The sequence below is a fragment of the Clupea harengus genome, chromosome 8 (assembly GCF_900700415.2).
Source record: "Clupea harengus chromosome 8, Ch_v2.0.2, whole genome shotgun sequence".
Classification (NCBI taxonomy): Eukaryota; Metazoa; Chordata; class Actinopteri; order Clupeiformes; family Clupeidae; genus Clupea; species Clupea harengus.
Genome location: NC_045159.1, coordinates 23,968,401 through 23,988,395, shown reverse-complemented (window position 1 = coordinate 23,988,395; position 19,995 = coordinate 23,968,401). Strand labels below are relative to the sequence as shown.

Here is a 19,995-nt window from a genome sequence, read left to right as displayed (position 1 = left end):
TTCGTAAAAAATGATTGAAGGATGATTGATACTTTTGCAGCTTGCTAACTAATTTAGATCACATTGAACCCTATATATTTCTGTCATCCTGATGTAAAGCATATTTTGAGAGTGTCATGTTAGTCCAAATCGATGACTGTATAAAGAATTGAGCGTCTATATATACAATCGATGGCCCGAATCAATCACTGAAATCTCCAAAGATGGACATGAAATTCTCGCTATGGTACAAGATCTTCTCTAGCTATTCATAACTAAATAGTGACCGATGCCTATCTAATTCGTGTGATTTACAGGTCTAACACCAAACAAATGGAAAGAGGAATTCCCCTTTTAAGGGAAAGTAGCCTTTCTTCAATTTTTTTCCTTCAAATTGAACAATATATTAACTTTTTAAAGTATACTATACATATAAATAAATACAAAACACTTGGCTTCAAACTACAGCTTCAAACTTTTTAACTTCAAACTATGAACAATATATTAACTGTTAACAACAGTTTACAGTATACTTAAATAAATATAAATAAATACCAAACACACACACACTCTGTACACACACTACAGCTTCAAACTTCAGCCATTTCTTTTGCAGAAATATGAGCATAGTTGCCTTCGGCGTCAAAAATGTATTATTTTGTTTGCATTTATTTCATGAAATTCCACCATTTTCTGATTTGTTTATACCTATCTTTTCTATCTTGTTTATACTTAATCTTGTTATTTGAACACACTGAGTACGTGAACTTTGACTGCCCCTTTAAGAGACTAGGTTTAGTTTTGCTGGCATCTCCATTTAGGCCGTGTTCACACTTTACTTTTTTTCAACTGCCAGCGCCATTTTTAAGTGCAACCCTATGGGAAAAGGAAAAAGGAGATTTTCTTGGCACCGGTTTTCGGTACCCAACCCTACTGCTAAGTCACTCCTAACTGCATTTCATAAGCATCATTTAGCCCATGTGAACTGAAAGAGAACTAAAAACAAATCTGCTTCTCTCCAAGACTTTTTGAGAAAAGCAGAACAGAAAGAGAAATTAACTTAAGAGTCACTCCAGCGATGTGCCATCTTAAGCCAATGGAAATTAGAATGCTATAATTAATATAGAATTATAGTACATTTCCAAAAGAACAAATAAAGTAGTGATAACTATGTATGTGTATGAGTGTGATGTGTCTACAGCAAAAGTAGTTGTAAGTCATCTCTGTAGACAGTTATAGTATGAATGCTGAAGTGTTGGCATGAGCATGTCCACTGTGTCCTCATGCTTCCTATCTGTATAAGTAAGGCAGGAAGACAGTGACAGAGGAATCTTGTGTCTGTTGATAAAGGCGGGCAGAGAGAGCGCGAGAAAAAGTGCGTGAATGTGTGAAAGAGAAAGAGAGAGAGAGAGAATTATGACAGATAGTGATAAGAGGGCACAGGTAAATTGAATAACACATTTGCTTTTGGATTTAGTGAGCATATAAAGTGGCTGATCTTTTTTTTCATTGTTTGTCTTTTCCATCACTTCCTGTTCACTAGCGTTCTCTGAGTCTTTGAGGGCTGGGTGGAGGATGCAAGGGAACGAAAGTGTGCAAGTTAAGGCAGAGATAGAGATGTCAAGCAGATCATGCACAAGATAGGGGAGGAGGGAGAGAGGGAGAGAGAGAGCGAGAGAGAGAGAGAGAGAGAGAGAGAGGGAAGTGAAGTAGTGTCAGTAGTCAGTAACATCTGAGCTGTGAGTCATAAGAAAGCTGGGTCTGCAAGTTGGGAGCTGTAGAAATTCACCTGGAGAACAGTCAGACAAAGGAAGTCTTGGTGTGAACGTGTCTCTATGTATAAGTGTGACAGTGGCTCCAGGAGCAACTCAGAGAGGATTATCCCCACTCCTTCCTAGCGCTCAAAAATGAAGGATGCCATCACCGGCGTCTTCGCAGACTTCTTTTGTGAGTACGAGACTCCCCGGCAGGTACTGGTGAGAAGCAAGAGGGTGGGGGTCGTGTGCCGCCTCATCCAGCTCGGGGTCCTGGCTTACATCATTGGGTAAGACTGCTTTTTTTCTGTCTCTGGAATTTCCAAATAGGGACTCAATAGGGTAAAGTGTGCAAGTGTGGTATGCATGTTTTTTTTTTTTTAAACCCGTTCGAATTTGAGGAAAAAATCTCGCATGAAGACAGAGGATATCTGGACAGTATAAGCCACACAAACATGTCTTTAATAATTAACTACAGAGTACAAGTGCCTGCTTGTGAACCACTGACATATCTCACAGGCAGCTCACAGGTTACCACAAGTCATTTCTCCTACTTGTATTTGCTGGAATCCAGCGTTGGTTAAGGTGGGTGTGAGCTCATCATACTTTATGGATGGACTTCTCAACATTGTGAAGAGGAGGTATCTGGTTGTCGGACAGAAGAAGTGTGTTTGAATAATAATGAATAATATCAGAGGCATCTGGTTGTCAGACAGAAGAAGTGTGTTTGAAAGGAACAAAAAGGACGTCTGCATGGCTTGGTGTGGAATGCAGGCAGGCGTTGACGGGAAAGATGAGGGAGATACAATTCTGGAGATGTGAAGGGGGAGGCGGTAGAGAGTTAAGCTATGTCTTTAAGGGGCAACAGAAAGTAGACAAGCCGAGGAGATGGGATGGCTGTAGTTTACCACCAGTGGTTTCTCACCAGTATGTAGGTTATCAAGTTAACACCACGAATGGCCATTTTACCATGACATCGTACCATATACTGTATGTTTCATCTCGTGAATTTCTGTGGTTTTTTTTTTTTCATTTTTACTTACAGAGCGTAATGCTTACAATTGCATAAGAAAAACAGTTTTATTCTGATCTATGAAACAGCGATGGAAAAGTGCTGGCACATCAGGGATTTTTGTCCGTTCATTTCAGCTTTTGTTGAAAATGTACCATACAGATTAGAAGTGTTAGTCTGTATGATATAGGAATACTGTATGTCAGATCACATAGTGCAACCAGCTTTTGAGTCTGAAAACCTTCAGGGAAACAGTTCGCTGCAAAGCATGATTTCTATATCTTGACTTGGCTAAGCATGTTTTCATGACTAACTGCCGCTGTAAATGACGTAACAGAAATTGTAACTTCCTCCTCTTTCAAGGGCCACTGATAATAATGACCAATAATAAATGTATACCAGTTAATTACTAATCAATTAGAATTGATCATATACAATAGTTGTTTTTCCAAAGAAAAGCTTGCAGTGTCTTTTTCCCCTAGTTTATTAGCATATTTGAATGTACATTTAATCCATTTTACTACTGTTTTACCTCTCTTTTGGTTAATGTTATTTATGCACACAAAACAGGTTTGAGTGTTGAGCTGACAGACATGGGGAAGCTTCAGCTACTTCATCATTGTTTTTGTACATACAGAAAAGCTTATTTTCACATAGTCATACTGACTGAGAGGCTATTAGTTAGTAAGCACATCCTCTTCATGATTCTAATCAAACCAATGGGGATGCAGGCACACAGGAAAGCCTGTATGTACTTGTGATAGATAAAAGGCCATATCTGATATGTACCTGATATCACATCATCAACTTTCCGTGCCACTCTTTGGTGTTCTCTTTATCTTTATTTTCACTCAGAACTTTAGTTTTTTGAAAATGTCACTGGCGTGCCATCATGACTGACAAGTCTGTTTTGAAGTCTGTGTCTCTCCGTGTACAGATGAGACGTTGCGTCACCCCTCACACTTCTTTCACCCCCACAGTAGTCCTCACTTATCAGCGCACATCCCATCCCATTGTGATGGACATCAAACTGGATTTGATTTGAGCCTGTCCAAAGCAATCTAAGGGCTGTAAAGGGTTATAGCCGAGATGAGAAATCTCTTTTTTGAACCCCATCAGATCAGAAGAGCATAACTTTAATGGATATTAGGTCACCTCAGGGGGAGTTTTTACGGAAGACAATGAATTAGGCACACGTCCTCCTCAGACATCAGAGAGATCACTCAATGAATTAGGCACACGTCCTCCTCAAACATCAGAGAGATCGCTCAAAACTCTCTAAGGCTCTGATGAGAAAGGACAACCCATGAAAAACACTGACAGAGCGCTCTTTGCTTCGTCCATTTAAAAACTGATTATGAAAAAAAAAGAATCTGGGTTTTGAATTAAACACGAAGTGACTTGTTCAGTCTTGACAGTGCAGTGAAGAATTTGGGTTTGTCAACACCCTAGTGACAATCTTAAATTACTAGGAATAAAGGGGCGGGGGACAGTTTTTGAATCTATGATATTGTGGACAATAGGGTGTGCTAGAGACTGTTTGTGCTTTTGATTTTGGATGTTCTTTCCTTCAAATATGGTAGGACTGCATTTTAGGGATGAAACGTGTTTATGTCAAGGGAAATTTTTCTTTTAATCACTGAATTTTCTGACACAAGGTATGTCATAGACACACCAATACACACACAATATGTAGGTTGTTCTGATTTAGGTTAGATGTAGGTCTAAGTGAAGTCAGTCTTATCACCTCTCTACGTACCCTAACTGATGTGTTCCTAAACCATCAGGAGAGCAGACGTAAAACTCAATGGATTGAAGACAAATAAAAAGCGGAAGGAGCTCTTCCCCTGGGACAGTAGTGATATCACTTCAGGCTAGTTTGACTATTTTTGTGCATCAGGATTTGGACAAGAATGCCAAGTCTTGAAGATTGTTGCTGTGTTATTGTTTATTCAGTGGTGTCCAGAATTGATGAATAGGGGTGATATATTTATATTCTGGTGTGGAATATAACTATCAGAAAGCAGAGTAGGCTATTGTGAAGTTTATCCGTATCTGTTATGAAATAGCTGTCCACACCCTGATGACACCTGTTGTTGCAAAACTCTGCTTCTGAATAACTTGCAAGTTGGTTCAAGTTGCTGAGTTGTCAGGAAAAAAACAAAAGAAACTAAAACTTACAAACCTGGCCAAATCTGTCCACCCTAACAAGCTTGTTTGGCTGTTTAGTTTAAGAACAGGTGTTAAGATTTAGGTTGTTCAGGTATGCGGACACACAGGTCTTCAGATAAACTGCCTGTAGATTTGTATATATGGAAATACACAGTGTTCTCATGGCCTGTGGCTTACCTCATATCTCTCCCAGTAACAATTGTCTTTGCATCGTATATCAGTAAACGTTCAGGTTACAGTTTTGTGGAATGGGATTTTATGTGAACAAATAACATACACGACTGCAACACATCCTGAAACACAGGATGTGTACAGACTCCTTTATGGCCCAACTTTATTATTTTACTGTATTGTATTGTGCATTGCTTCAGTGCGTAATCCCTTTTAAACATATCTGATCAATGAACAAATGTGAAATGTTGCACTTGATGAACATTGTTTTTACAGCATTGTAGTTTAAATTGTTCCCGCATTATTAACAACGTATCTCCTTAAATTGTGTGATTATTTTAAGAATGATCATAAAGTCACAATCCAGATCTCATTTGAGACCAAAGAAATTTTAGAAACTACCCCCCACCAGCTTCACATGCTGCAGAACTAGTGTACAGTAGGCCAACTAGACTATATAACAGATTGCAGTTGATGCAATGAGATCATCACTAGCAATCAGGCTGTGCAGTGCATTTCTGGTAAATATTTCGGAGGAAACTGAAATATCACCCCCCCCCGCACAGATAGAAACCTTATGCAACACATGAGCACATGCAAAGTATCTTTAAACCAAAACAGGAAGTGCTAATGGTGACTGGGCTGGAGACTCTGCTAATAAATTGTCCACAAATTCAGTTTCATTCGCCCCATAACTGAAAGGGATATGTTTGCTCTGTCTCTCTCTCAGGTGGGTTTTCATCTATGAGAAAGGCTACCAGATTGAAGACACTGCTATTGGTTCTGTCCTCACCAAGATGAAGGGAGTAGGCTACACTACTGAGGGTGAACAAAAGCGGTTGTGGGACGTGGCAGACTACGTCTTTCCTGCGCAGGTGAGTGTTTTGGTCACAAAACCATTGATTTCCATGCATTTACCGATTTTTAGCATCCGAACCATTAAGTAACAGATATAACTTAAATGGAAAAAAAAATGGATACCCTTTGGTTTTGATTAACAAATCTGACAGAGAAACAAGAAGACTGCAGAAAGGTACTCTGTCTATGTTACTGGTTTCTAATCTGAGATCACCTGCTGATACTAATACTTTATCTCTAAACAAAGGTGTCCCCAGGTGTGTTTACCTGAGGATTAGTTTTGGTAAGCAAGGGACATAACACAGATACAGAAGAATGTAGGAGCTTTGTTATCAGAATCAGAATCAGAATCAGAATCAGAAAGGTTTTTACTGCCAAGTAGGTTTTCACCTACGAGGAATTTTTTGTGGTACGTTGGTGCAAACAATAAACATACACAATACACAATAAACAATAAACAATACACATATTAAGTTACAGCAGGAGTGTGCAAAAAAGGGATTAGAGTCCGTGTTGGGGGGCGGGGGTCCCGGGCCTTGTTGATGAGGCCAACCGCAGACGGGAACAGGATTTCCAGTAGATTTGTCTCTGACTTAGTATGGATATAACACTAATGTTGTCAAAACACCGTGCTGTGACACTGTGTGTCAAGGATAGCACGGCAAGAGAGGATTTATGTGACAAAAATAATCCTTCAAGTCTTGTCCAAAACCTGAGATCATATTTAGGCCTACATGTGTAAACATCACGCATCCCGTGCTATGCTGTAACCTATGCTGACTGTGTTGTGTGATCTGAAGATCTACCGTGAGAGTGAGTTCTGCCGTTTGTTTACAGTGTGAAAATATCCAGTTACAACCCGGCAAAGACAATAATCATTCAAGGAAGCAGAGATGTGTAGCCTATTACACACAATCGTCATAACAACACAAATACAAGAGTTCATGTTGACTAAGGGCGGTTTGACGTTCGCATGCGAAGAGTAATGACTTGAGACGTGCGGTACCTTGTCGCCAAATACAGTGAGGGAAGTGAGTCCCTTTTCTGATGCCACGAGACGTGACCCGCGGACCGCGGTTTACGGAGATCTATGGTCTGCACCACCACATGAAAGCCTATTTAGCCTGACTCTTAAACAGCGACTGAGGACACAGTGTGCACAGCTGTCAAGAGGGATTTTTAAAACAAAAGGTTTGAAATATTATAATCACAGCAGCCCTATTTGTATGGAATACTCTGACCTTGCTTGCATGTCCTTCTTCCAAAAAGGGGGATGCATCATTCGTGGTGATGACTAATTACATAATCACCCCGAGGCAGAAACAAGACAAGTGCCCGGAGGTATGTAAACACTTTCACTTGGTGTGTTTGTCTCCTATTCAGTCTCTCCCAGGCCCCTTCACAAATCAGTTGCAAGGCCCCTTCTAGGCCCCCTCCTTCGCTGTGAGGATTTCTGGAGAAATGGGATGAAAATGAGAACAATGTCCTAGACTCCAGGGAATAGAGTGGCCTGTACACTTTATTTCATACTTCCAGAATTCCATGTAGTACAGGCAAACGAGGCAATCTGCATAAAATGTGTCAAATGAAGTGGGCTGACGCCCTTTCCTTTGTTTATCTTTGTCTTTGTCTGTCTTGCACCTGTATTTAACTTGAATCAGATGGGTACACCTTCTTGATAACAGGGTCAACAGAGTGACCAGAACTAGTTTTTAGAGGCGATTGGGTTCTGAGTCTGATGACATGTCATGTTTGGGGCCATGTTCACAGCCCGCAGACTTAATGCCACTCATTTCTCATGGTTTAAAACGGTTCATGGCGTAGATCTACTCATTTCCCATGGTTTAAAACTGTTCATGGAATAGATCCTTATGTCACTCATTTCTCATGGTTTAAAACTGTTCATGGCGTAGATTTACTCATTTCCCATGGTTTAAAACTGTTCATGGAATAGATCCTTATGTCACTCATTTCCCATGGTTTAAAGCTGTTCATGGAATAGATCCTTGAGTGTAATTTGCAATCCTGTTTATACAATTAAAAAAAAAGGACAAGGAGTGTCTATGTCCTTCTCACATTGTCACATTATCATTTCAGTAGTCCACAGTAGGGCCCCTGTATATGCAAGGGATATGTTCCATGACCTACCACGAATAGCCGAAACTGCAAATAGTAGTGGACACCATATATAACTTGTTTTTCATGTACCTGTATATGTGTACATGTACCATGATGAAGGCACACGATTTTCTTTCTTTCTGTATCAATTCTAGAATTGATATTTTCTCACTGAGAGGAAGCACGTTGTGGCCATTGTTTACAAAGGTTTAGGTTGTTTTTAATAAAGAGCACTGCGATAACGCGTACACCGAGATGGACAGCGGCTAACTGACTAGCAGGAAAGTGGGACAGCGTGATTAGGGTGAGACGTAAGTCTTACATATCAATTATTTTCCTTCCTTCCTTTCGTTATAGCTTACGTCAAAGCCCTCATTTGATAAAAAACGTGAAGGAAATGAAGAAGAAATGCAACAGGGATGGAGGGCAGACATTTGCTACATGAGAAATCCGATGTGCTTTAAGACATGAGTTATGTGTTAAACACGACAGGGCAGAAAGGCTACTCAGAGTTCTGCAGAATTTAAAACGTAATTTTGGAAATTCCATGTCGTGTTTTCAGGCCGCAGTCAACTGCAGATAACTGAAACCACGGATACGGAATCAGCTGATAAGGGGCCCCTGCTGTAGGCCTACTATTCAACATGTCATCATCGTGCAAAGCTTAATTCCTCTGTTGTCAAGTGTTGAAAGCAGATATATGCACATTTCAAGGAAGCCTTTTGGAACAAGATAAATAATACGTTGTGTCTAAATTGTACGACAAACCCTAACAAAAGTATAATCCCAACATGGTACGATTCTGTCTTTCAGCTTCAAGATGGCAAGCATCGATGCAGCTCGGACAAAGACTGTGAAGTGGGATTCAGACGTACAGGAAGTGGTACAACCCCACAGTCATACGCATAACACTTTTTCTGCATACTCACTCTCAAAACCATCACGTTTGTGATCACACCTCTCTCTCACACACTGTTAGTGTCTCACTCTGCTTCTCCAGTCACCACATCACCAGCTTTGTGTCATTACCACAGCCTTGCCTTTGCCACTTTCACCAGGTCACTTAATAGTCTAATGCAGAGGTTCTTAACCTGGGTTCGATCGAACCCCAGGGGTTCGTTGAGTCACTCTCAGGGGTTCGGCAGGGGTCAAGACACACACAGTATAGCCCGGTTCACACTAGCAATGTCGGGCCGTTTTTATATATACCTATGTTTTGAAGAAATCATATTTTATTTTTCCAATTACGAAGGGTTCGGTGAATGCACTGATGAAGCTCGCAGGGTTCAGTACCTCCAATAAGGTTAAGAACCACTGGTCTAATGTGTAGGTCCATCATGGGGACACTGGCAGGAACACGATTATGCATTATCTCAAAAGCCACGCAGGCCACTGACTGCATGCCACTGTGGTACATGACACTGTGTCTAATGAATACTTGGGTTTTGCAAGCGTTTTATGTAGACCTGAAAGCTCTTCATATATAAGCTACATGCTACAAATATTTGCCCCTCTGATGAGGTGTAAATTGAGAAAACTAGGAAACCTGTAATGGATTTCTTGGTGACACTATAATTGAAACCTGCATTATTAGACTGATATGACCATGTCATAAATAGGTTTTAGCAGATACCCCTATTAGTCATTAACAGTGACATGCCCCTATATGGTTGTAGTGTACCCTGTGCAGGTATATTACTTAGGTTAGGTTGGTTAGGAGTACCTGCATATGAAATGAGAGGTGTCGGAAGTCCCCAACCAATAGCGAAAGGAATTTTATGTTTTTTCCTGTGTATAACTACAAAATGCCTCAGACAATTTGAGATTTGTTGGATATTTAGTGGGCATCTTGAAATTGATCAGATATATTAGATCCAATTTTCACACAAATCATGATTTTCATGTTCCAACCATCAAATATCACATTTTAATAAGTCATCGTGATATTAGGTCCTTTTTTTGGGAGCCCTTATGGGTGGTTTAACTGAAAAACCCACTTTTCATGACATTCTTGTTTCAAATAAGAGGTCTACTTTGTGAAATCACAAAACGACCAGATCCAAGTCCAAGTACATAGCTTTCGGAAAAATAGAAATGAGAATTTGCCTCCCACCAAGTAGTAGTGGTGACTCCTTCTGGCTCATGCGTTAGTGCATCAGTTATGAAAAAATCTAATATTTGGCCATTGTGTTTACCAAAGACATTTGAGACTCCAAAGCACATTGCAAAACACACATACTACTGGGATGGTGGCCCTTGGGTCTTCAACTTTGCTTGTTTTGCAGTGAGGTTTTCCTGAGTAAATAGTAAAGATAATATCATGAGTAAACAGAAAAGTAAATTGACTGAAATGACATGCTAACTAAACATGCATTGCACGAATAAACACTCCAAGATGTTGCTCTTGTGCGCAAGAAAAGAAAGCCTTGATAAAATCAACAGCCTCTCCAGTTAATAGCAACCAGATCCCACATGCCAGAGGACTATGTCTCACATAGTACACTCAGATACACAGGGTATATGCAAGATACGAAACATGCTTGTAGCAACTATAGATGAAGACCACATTTCCAGGTATTAGAATGCTGACAAATGAATTCATGGCAAGCAATAATTTACAGATAGTATACCGTGATTACAGTGAAATTTCCCCCAAACTCATTCTTAGTGTCATGGTGACTTCAGGTGACACAAAGGATGTAGTTTATTCAGAGAGCCAAAGCCAAGGGAACAGGGAAATAACTTTGTGGGGCAACACAAAGAAAACAGAATTCAAAAGCACAAAAGATCGATTGTACGATAATATTTCGTAAAAGGATCGAAACACAGAAGTTAAGTACCTACGCTACGGGCAAAACAAAAGATCACATGAGGCAGGAGAGCTGCACATAAATATAGGGCACAGGGGCACGACAGAGAACAGGATAACAGAACGACATTGGGGTCACGGAATGGAGGAGCACAGAACGACCTGGGAGTCGTGGAATGGAGGTTGGTTGATTTGGAAATCAACCGGTCTGGAGCTGGAGTCTTCTGGTTTGTCTTCTGGTTGGTCCGTCAAGAAACGAGGTCAGACCAGGAGTGAAGGGAGTGAGGAGTTTATATGGTGTGAGTGACAGGCACAGGTGATCGTGTAATCAGGAGATTGGGAAGGTGACAGGTGAATGTGATCAGTATTCGGGTGATTGTGAATGTAGCGGAGGTGCGTGAGTTGAAGTCGAAAGGAGGCGTGGCAGGAGCTGGGTTCAGTGCTGACTGTGTCTCAAATCGAGTACTTTACGAAGTACACTGCAATACAGGCGTAGTGCGCCATACGCACTTACATCTGTAGTGCGTTCCGTCGCTGATTAGTGTTGTCTCAAATGGAATACTTACGTTAACCACTTAGCGGAAGTGACAGACGCAAATCTGCCAGCCTTTTACCCATAAATCTGTGCGCCAGCTCGCTCCGGCCAACTGGAAATTTTAAACAAAGATGGCGGACCAAACTCTGCTGATGGCCGTGTTTTGTAGGTAAATGTCAATTTTTTGGCGTTTTCTCGCTTAGATTTTTCAAAAGTTACAGAGAAATAGACACTGTACTATCCGATAACACAGTTATTGTAACCAGCAATAATGGTTGAAGTGATTTGCGAGGCGTCAGTCAGCCAACTTTCCAAACTGAAAAGCTGCCGAAAGGGCTCCTCCTCTTCTGCTACGTAGCCAAGATGGCGCCCGTTTAGGGCAAGAAGTGTTCATCGTTTCACACTGCATTTTTTGACCGTTTGCAGGGCGCAATCCGGCTACTTTCAGTGCCCTGAATTCTGCTGGTTGCGTCAGTGTGAACGCCCTACGCCCTGAAAGTCAGTGTTTGAAGTGCACAAGTAGAGATGTGCTTGTGTACTCCTCATTGTATTGCCCTTATTAGTATATACAGAGACACCCCTTTTCCTTTTGTTGTTTTAAAGTGTGTGTGAGGATGACAGGCCATATTCATTTAGCCTTTCTCCATAGCGACTTACCGCACAGATAATGTACATATTTTATCAGTAATGTAGCATCTTACTCTACCAGTTGGGGCACAAAAGGAACAGAAGTGCTATATGTGTCAGTGGCCGTCGGTGTATGGTCTGTACTAGTCTCAGGGATAGACTCACCTGGGGTATCTGTACCGCAGCCTTCATGGTCATCTATTCTAAGACATAGAGGGAGAATGGAGATGAGTGAACAGCTACACTGTCAACTGGAGTCACTGGAGGTTATGTCAGCCACTCTCATCACATTTCATTTGACCTGATAACTCTCTCTGAGGAACACAAAAAGAGATGAAAGATGAAAACACTGCTGATTACTTTTGAGTGGTTATTTTTTACCGTTCCTTCTTTCCAGTATGACTCAAGGATGTGTGTACAGTTCTAACACTGTTATGTTTTAAGGCATTCCATGGATACTTTAGGAATTTGGTGTACCATTTAACAAAAAAATAACAAAAAAACAGACATTGGATTGGTTTGTGCTACTTGTGCTACTTAATGATGTCTGAGGAACAATTCTTACCCCTCTGCTGTGTTTTTCCCTTTTAAGGCCATTCAGTAGAGCTGAAGCATGGAGCTGCATGCTGTTTTGTTGAGCCCCTGGGATCTAATTTGAGTTCAGTAACTTCACTGATAATGGTGGTTGCACTGCAAATAAACGTGTCATTGCTCCCGCAGTCATTTACTCACATGTAAGGAGTGTGTGTGAGAGCTCAGCTGCATGGAGTTTGAATAGTTTCCAAGTCACAAACAAATGTAATCCGATTCGCAAATGTATTTCCTGATTCACATATAAATGTTAAGTGTTCAGAAATGTAAATGCTGTTACATTTATTTACAGACTAACAAACATGCATTTACAGACACTCGCCATTTGTAAACCTCCCTGACGTGGCTTGATTTGCAAAAGTTGCAAAAGTTTCCAGGAGTTAAAGCAAGTCTCCCAGCGGATGTAATGTCTCAGACTTTTGAATCTCACCCCAACTTTATACTTTGCCTAATTGGTTGTATTCTGCATATGTTTATTATGATGTAGTAGTCCACATAACTGTCAAGTTCGAATTTAAACCACGTTACATTTATATGTGAATCAGGAAATACATTTGAGAATTGTAAGACATTTATTTGTGAATTTTGAAACTATTCTAACTCCATCCAGCTAACCTAGGCAGGATCCAGCCCCAGAACTGATCCAGAGTCAGCTCCTATCTGGTTCGGATGGCACCCAGCCTTACTTGCTCTGGAAGGTGCAGTCCATGCTCCTAGTGTTTGCACTTAAAAATGGGAAACAAAAATAGTTTGTTTGCTCCGACCGAGGGGATGATAATGTGATGATATTTGAACTCAACAGCCCAACAACCGAATCACAGACTGCATCCTTACAACCATGCTAGAAAGAGTGGCTGACCTTGGAACAGACTCAGTGAGCTGCTATTGCTAGTGGATGTTACTGTTGCTAAATTAGGGCCCAGCCATTCACTTTGTACAGTTCACCCTCATTTCTCTCACTGGTTACTCACTGTTGCTTTGCTTTCTCTCTCTCTCTCTCTCTTTCTCTCAGGGCATATGACAGGGAAGTGTGTCAATGATACAAGAACCTGTGAGGTCTTTGCCTGGTGTCCTGTAGAAGACGACCGCAATATTCCAGAGTATACAAGCTCATATATACTACAATTTATTAGTGTCTATAGTTGTTTAGTGAAGAGTAGTTTGCAAATGAGGTTGAACATCATCATCTTTACTTTGTCAACTTAAACCATATGCAGGTGTAGAGATGCATCTGATATTGCAGTCTTAGAGATAAAGACATTGCTGACAGGTCTGCATAGAACAGAAGAATGACTGTTTATCTTATTAGCCATTACAGCGTTATCCAGCGTTCCATCGCGAGCACACCCATTTAAAGTATAAACAGATTACAGTGTATTCCGCATTAAGTTTAGCTTACGGGAAGGTTTGTGTCTCCTTGCTGTGCTGGTAGACCATGGAAACTCTTACATAACTCTTATTGCCATGATATCTGTTCTAGAGTAGATGCAGAAGACTGATCTCATGTCAGTTCCTTTGTTCTCTCTGTTTTCCATCTAGTCCCGCGCTGCTGTTGACAGCGGAGAACTATACCCTCTTCATTAAAAACTCTGTCACCTTCCCTCAGTTTGATGTTGTCAGGTAAGTGACTCTGATGCCCATACAGAAGTCGCACTTAATACAGGGGTATTGGTTTAGAGGACATCTCACTGTGAAGATCAAAGAGGTGCCTGTTAATAGATCGCAATAACTCTGGCAGGGTCAAAAACAATATTCACAGCAGTTAAGCATACAGCAGGAACATAATAAAAAAAGATATAGATATCCCCTTCGTGCCAATCATGCTTTTTTATTACACACTGACCTGAAACTAGGCCATTCATGTTTGGAGTCCAATTTTTCAAGGCAAGCATGATCAAAGCATTCGCTGTGGACTTATCTTCAGAAGCACCACAGGGAAGATAAAACGAACGCGGCTAAATCAAACATGACTAAATCAAACTTCGGGAACAGATGAAATGAAGTATATAAAATCCCCCCATGTCTCGCTGCCATTTATGGTCAATGTCACTTGCGGATAAACATGTTTGTGCTGTGGAGTGGGTCTAAGAGCAGATGGCTGGGGTATGGCTGCAGGGCACTAGTGACTGTTAGGGACAACATCCTGACCTTATAAATCCACTGGATTGACCGAGGACGGGGACAGGAACAAGAACGAGTAACTTTGATCAAATCCTCGTGTCTTTAGGGCCTTTCAGACCCGCCAGTACAAACCACAACCCCCCACCCCACCCCACCTCACCCCAAACATACACACACACTGTATGCTGTTTTGGTTATATGAAAATATGGTCAAAAACTCTCTCATTTCAGGAGCAATCTTGTTGAAGGTGTGGATAATAACTACATCAAAAAATGTCTCTACCATCCGACAGACGACCCTCTATGCCCCATCTTTAGGCTGGGAGATATAGTGAAGCTGTCTGGCTTCGACTTCTTGCACATAGCAAGAGTGGTAGGTTGTCCTTGCAGACAATTTCCTTATCACACTGGCTGTTCTCTGCCATTTGGTCTTTAGAACTGTTACCAATCGGGTTCAGAGTTATGTATCATATGTAGATTATTTTTGTATAGAATATGTACTGTTCACTCACAGTTCGATATATGGATGATTCAGTCAGTTTGTTGGCGTGGGAGGCGATCAATATGGTCATTAACTTTATCGCTTTCTCATTTCTATAGGGTGGGGCAATCGGCATCCGAATTGAATGGGTCTGTAATCTGGATTACAACCTGAAACACTGCAAACCAAAGTACCACTTCCATGGTCTCTATGGTAGCGCAAGTGAGAAGGACAAGGCCAGGGCTTCTGTGGGCTATAACTTCAGGTACTGAGTACAAATGAGCCTGTCACTGGGACAGAATGGCACATATACATATGTAGGCAAACAAATCTGACCACAGAATCAACAACACAACCATTGTTTTCGTTGTTTCTTTCTTGTGATACTCGAGTAATGCTATATATAGAAATACTGACACCTAAATAGACACAGTTTCCTGGTAGAAACTCGAAACATTGAATGCCAAAGAACAGTAGAACATAGGAAATGATCTTTTTACCCATTTTACCCATTTTTACTCATAATTACTTGTACAGGCTTGTTGATAGTTTACATACAGACAACATCAATAACTTTAATCCCTTATTCAGCATAAATAAACCATTAGGAGTATTAACAATCCATGATTCCGTGAAACTGGAGTGTGTACACAAAACGTTTTTTTTTGACTAAAATGGGAGACATATACAGTGGCTTGGACCGAGTCATAAACAATTCCAGCCAATCAACATGTTGCTTCAGGAGCATCAACAACCTTGACAGGATCTACCTTTAACAAAATCAAATGTCTAATTCTGAAGGAATAATTAAAAAAAATCATGCATTTCATGTTAAATCATTCACAAATCATGAATTGAACCCCTAACAAACCTTAAAAAAATCTGCGTTACTGTGGTTGGTATGTATTCATTTTCATAACTGAATTTATTTCATATTAGTGTAGGGTCCATTTAGGTAAACTGTTTGAAAGCCTGAAGGGAGTACATTCTGATGTTCATTTATTCTCTAATGGCAGGCATGCTAAATATTACATGGAAGACAAAGTGGAGGAGAGAACCCTAATGAAAGTGTTTGGTATCCGCTTCAACGTCATTGTTCGCGGACTGGTAAGTAAATTCGCCTGTACTGAAGAAAAACAACTAAACTATTCAAATGACCATACCTTCCTCTCATTGGCATAACCCTTTTGTGTTTATCAGGCAAGAAAATTTGATATCATTCCAACATTGACCGCAATTGGGTCAGGAGTAGGGATCTTTGGAGTGGTGAGACTTCCATATAAGGATTGCAGGATGCTCATAACTGTAGATACGTTCGTAAATTGAACAGTCAACAACCGGTTTGTTTCCTTTGCAGGCAACTGTTGTATGTGACCTTGTGCTTTTGTATGTATTGCCCAAGAGACATTTCTACCACAACTTGAAATTCAAATCAACAGTCATGGAACATGAGGTAAATATGCAATGAGACTAGTGGCATCTTCACCCCAAAAGCAGAGCGACGTTTATAAGTGTGGATTGTTTTATGTAGTAAGTATATCCTGCATAATAAGGGCCCAGGAAATAATCCTAAATAGACACGGCTCAGAGTGAGGGCCTCCTGATCATTTATGTAAATATTATTGTTTTCTCCTCTATGTGGAGGTCCGTTAAGGATGCTTGTGAGAACTTCACTGAAATGCTCAAAGCCCTTAGAGTGTTATTTATCGTTCATTAAATAGATTTAACAGGAGGATTGGTTTCCAAGTATTTATACGTTTGCAATCTTATTATATAATGATGCCCTGTGTTTGTACATAGTCCTGGCTCTCTAAGTGGGAAACAAATACAGTTTCAATTCCAATCCATTCCACATGCATTAGCAATGTTATACTATAATATAATGATGTTATATATATTGTGTATGAAATATTCATAAGGCATTTAAAACATTGGTTCTCAAATGCTAGCTTACCTAGCTATGCGTGAACAGGTATTAGCATGTGGTGTCTCCTGCACTCATGAGCAGAATGCTGTGAGGACAGGGAGGTAAACCGAGCTTCGCTGCATAGGCACGGTAACAATCCTCTAGGATCACAAGATGGCAGCACAGACACACTGGTTCTAGGAGCTGTTCAGTTAGAATGATTTAGCACACACAGTTCTCTCTCTAGGTTCAAAAAGCAGGTCTATGCAGTGGTTTTGCACAATGCAGACACCTTTCACAAGTGACACTGGTGAAAGTGTCATAACTCTATTTAGCTATTTATTCAGTAATGCATTACATTTAATAAAATGTTGGCTATTATTAATATTATTATTATTATTATTATTATTATTAATAATAATAATAATAATAAAACATAAACAGTCTGTTTAGATAGTATTTGTTTCAGAGATACAGCTAATGCTTGACAGGGAGTGTCACTCCTGTGGGTGCGCTCCCTGCTCGTGAAGTCTTATACCACCAGTTCTGTGGAAACTGCATCTGCGTGTACATATCCCTGCTGATAAGTTACCCTGGCAACACAGTGTAGTGGGTGCTGCTGACAGAACTTGTCTTTTCAAAAGAGAGAGAGAGAGAGAGAGATAGGGAGGGAGAGAGGGAAAAAAAAAAAACTAAAGTGAGGGCAGATCTTAACCTGCAGCCCTCCCACTCAGCCTGGCTCTCCGAGAGGAAAATGAGAAAGGCAGTTCCATTCTTTTGTTTGCCAGTGAAGGAGAGAAACCATGTGCTAACCTATTCTCTTTTCTTGGGAATTCCACTGTGGCTACAATTCACATAAATGAATGGGCAAAATAAACATTTGTTCTCTTAACAACTATCAATTCTCTCAGTAGTGTGTGTTCTTTAGAATTCTGTATTAACAGTTCCAGAATTGAAACATACACATAGGAACATGTTTGTCGTAACAATTCCAGCTAATGCTTAAGACATTTCCTTTCTGTGTAATGCAAAGGTAAATGGCAGTGAGTCATCTGAAAGAACTGTGCCTATGGCAGACAGAGACACCAAAGAACCACCTCCGATAACAGTGAAGGTGAGTGCCCACTTCCATGACTGCCGTCTCATACCTTCCCTAAGGTGTTTATTCCCATCGTCAGGGCTTCCATGGTGATTCTGAATCTTTATCTTCACAGGAGTGACTGCCGACGCTTAAATCTTCAGCCTTGCTGCCGTGACAACTGACTGCACTGAAAACACTGGAGTAGATTATGCGCATTGGGGTCAGTTGTTTTCACAAACTGGCATTACATGCCAGCAGACTTGGCACTGTACCACGTAAAATGTCCCATGAATTATTACATTTCCATGTTCAGCTGACTCTTTTGCAGTACGTGACACGAGACTGTAGTATCTCAGTATACTGCATGTGTGGTCTGGGAATCTCATCCTGTCCCCTGCACTATGTGAACAACATAGACTTTCATCAACACTGTCATCTTGTATTTATGATGTCCTGTTTTCTACCCTTCAAATAAACACCAGATTTTAATGGAATTTTTTCTCGGTTATATTGCTGTGGGAGGAAGGGATGTTGGGATTGGACCCTATAGCACACAACTGTGTATATATGGCCATTCATTCAGATATGCCTTTGGGCTGGGTAGTGTTTGATTGGTTATTGCTGTCCATACACGTGATCGTATACATGATCTGTTCAAATGAGATCTCATACTACTGTCCACATCACTAGTGCTTATGAGAGTTGTACAAATTAAACAAATGATTTCACAAAAAGGCTTCTGAGATGTCAATCATTTTGATATCTTTTATTGTCTTTGATTATGTCTAAATGTACAAAAGCATGCAAAAAATAGCCTCTTTGTATATATTGGTACATATTTACATTGTAATAATTGCATTCTTCATTTTTTTTGTGTCATGCTTTCTTTTTGTGTGTGAGACATGTACATTCAGGATTAGGCAGAAGAGCACAGATAGCCATTGAACATACAGCTTAGACAGGCACTAAAACACAGACAGTAGGCTTTAATGTGGACATTACAGTGTCTTGAGAGTCAGGAATACATTAGTGATGACTGACATTTTCCCCAGGACAGTTTACTTTGCCTACAGTAGTTATACCTTTTAAAAAAAAAAAAAAAATATTCAACGACACATTCTCTTGTTAGGAAAGACCAGAACGACTGTGTGGCGACAAAGTAAATGTTGGGTTAGTGATGGGAAGTACAGTGCACAGGTGCGGTGTTCGTGATGTGAAATAGATTTTCCTATTTACAGTGAACAGTAAAACAAGTTGGACTTGCAGAGGCTGTCCAACCTCATGGTTAATCAGGTTGTGAGGAAAAGAGCGGGCGGGTGTTTGTGCATATGACATCGCATAACTGAGCACTACAGCGCCGCGAGGAGCAATAGACCTGGTGGCAGAACAATGCTAGCATAACGTTAGCACAAGGGCGCCACAGGAGAGCCAAAGACGAGCTACAGGTCAGGACACAACGCACAGGTACATAGCGTACATCAGAGACTGGACATTGTTAGTGTGGACAGGAACTATCATCCACTCTAAATACAAATCAGCCCTATTAGTGTGGTTTTATGGTTGAACAGAATAAACGTGGGAGAGAAGCACAGAGTTGAATGACAAACACACAATCATGATGGTATCTAACGACAACCAGCCCAAAGTCTGTTGCATCCCTCCAACACACTTAAGGGATTCAGTGCAGACACAAATACAGGGAAGGACAATTCAAAACAAAACAACAAAACTCCGAGGAGCATCAGCAGGTGGAAAGGATTCACGAAAAGTCAACACGAGA

General features: G+C 40.6%; 1 protein-coding gene across 2 annotated transcripts; it reads left to right on the top strand.

The window, feature by feature from the left end:
* Positions 1-1,263: 1,263 nt before the first annotated feature.
* p2rx1 (purinergic receptor P2X, ligand-gated ion channel, 1) lies at positions 1,264-18,949 on the top strand. 2 transcript variants are annotated; one of them, XM_031572409.2, is made up of 14 exons: positions 1,264-2,023; positions 5,819-5,963; positions 7,216-7,287; positions 8,878-8,947; positions 12,628-12,693; positions 13,639-13,726; positions 14,166-14,246; positions 14,979-15,120; positions 15,348-15,493; positions 16,245-16,335; positions 16,429-16,494; positions 16,586-16,681; positions 18,168-18,248; positions 18,349-18,949. In XM_031572409.2, the coding sequence occupies exons 1-14, from the start codon at positions 1,887-1,889 to the stop codon at positions 18,352-18,354; spliced, it is 1,287 nt and encodes a 428-aa protein (XP_031428269.1). In that variant the 5' UTR covers positions 1,264-1,886; the 3' UTR covers positions 18,355-18,949. The 2 variants fall into 2 exon arrangements, with proteins under 2 accessions (XP_031428269.1, XP_031428270.1); XM_031572410.2 differs by lacking the exon at positions 12,628-12,693 and having other exon boundaries at positions 1,266-2,023.
* The last annotated feature ends 1,046 nt before the right edge of the window (positions 18,950-19,995 follow it).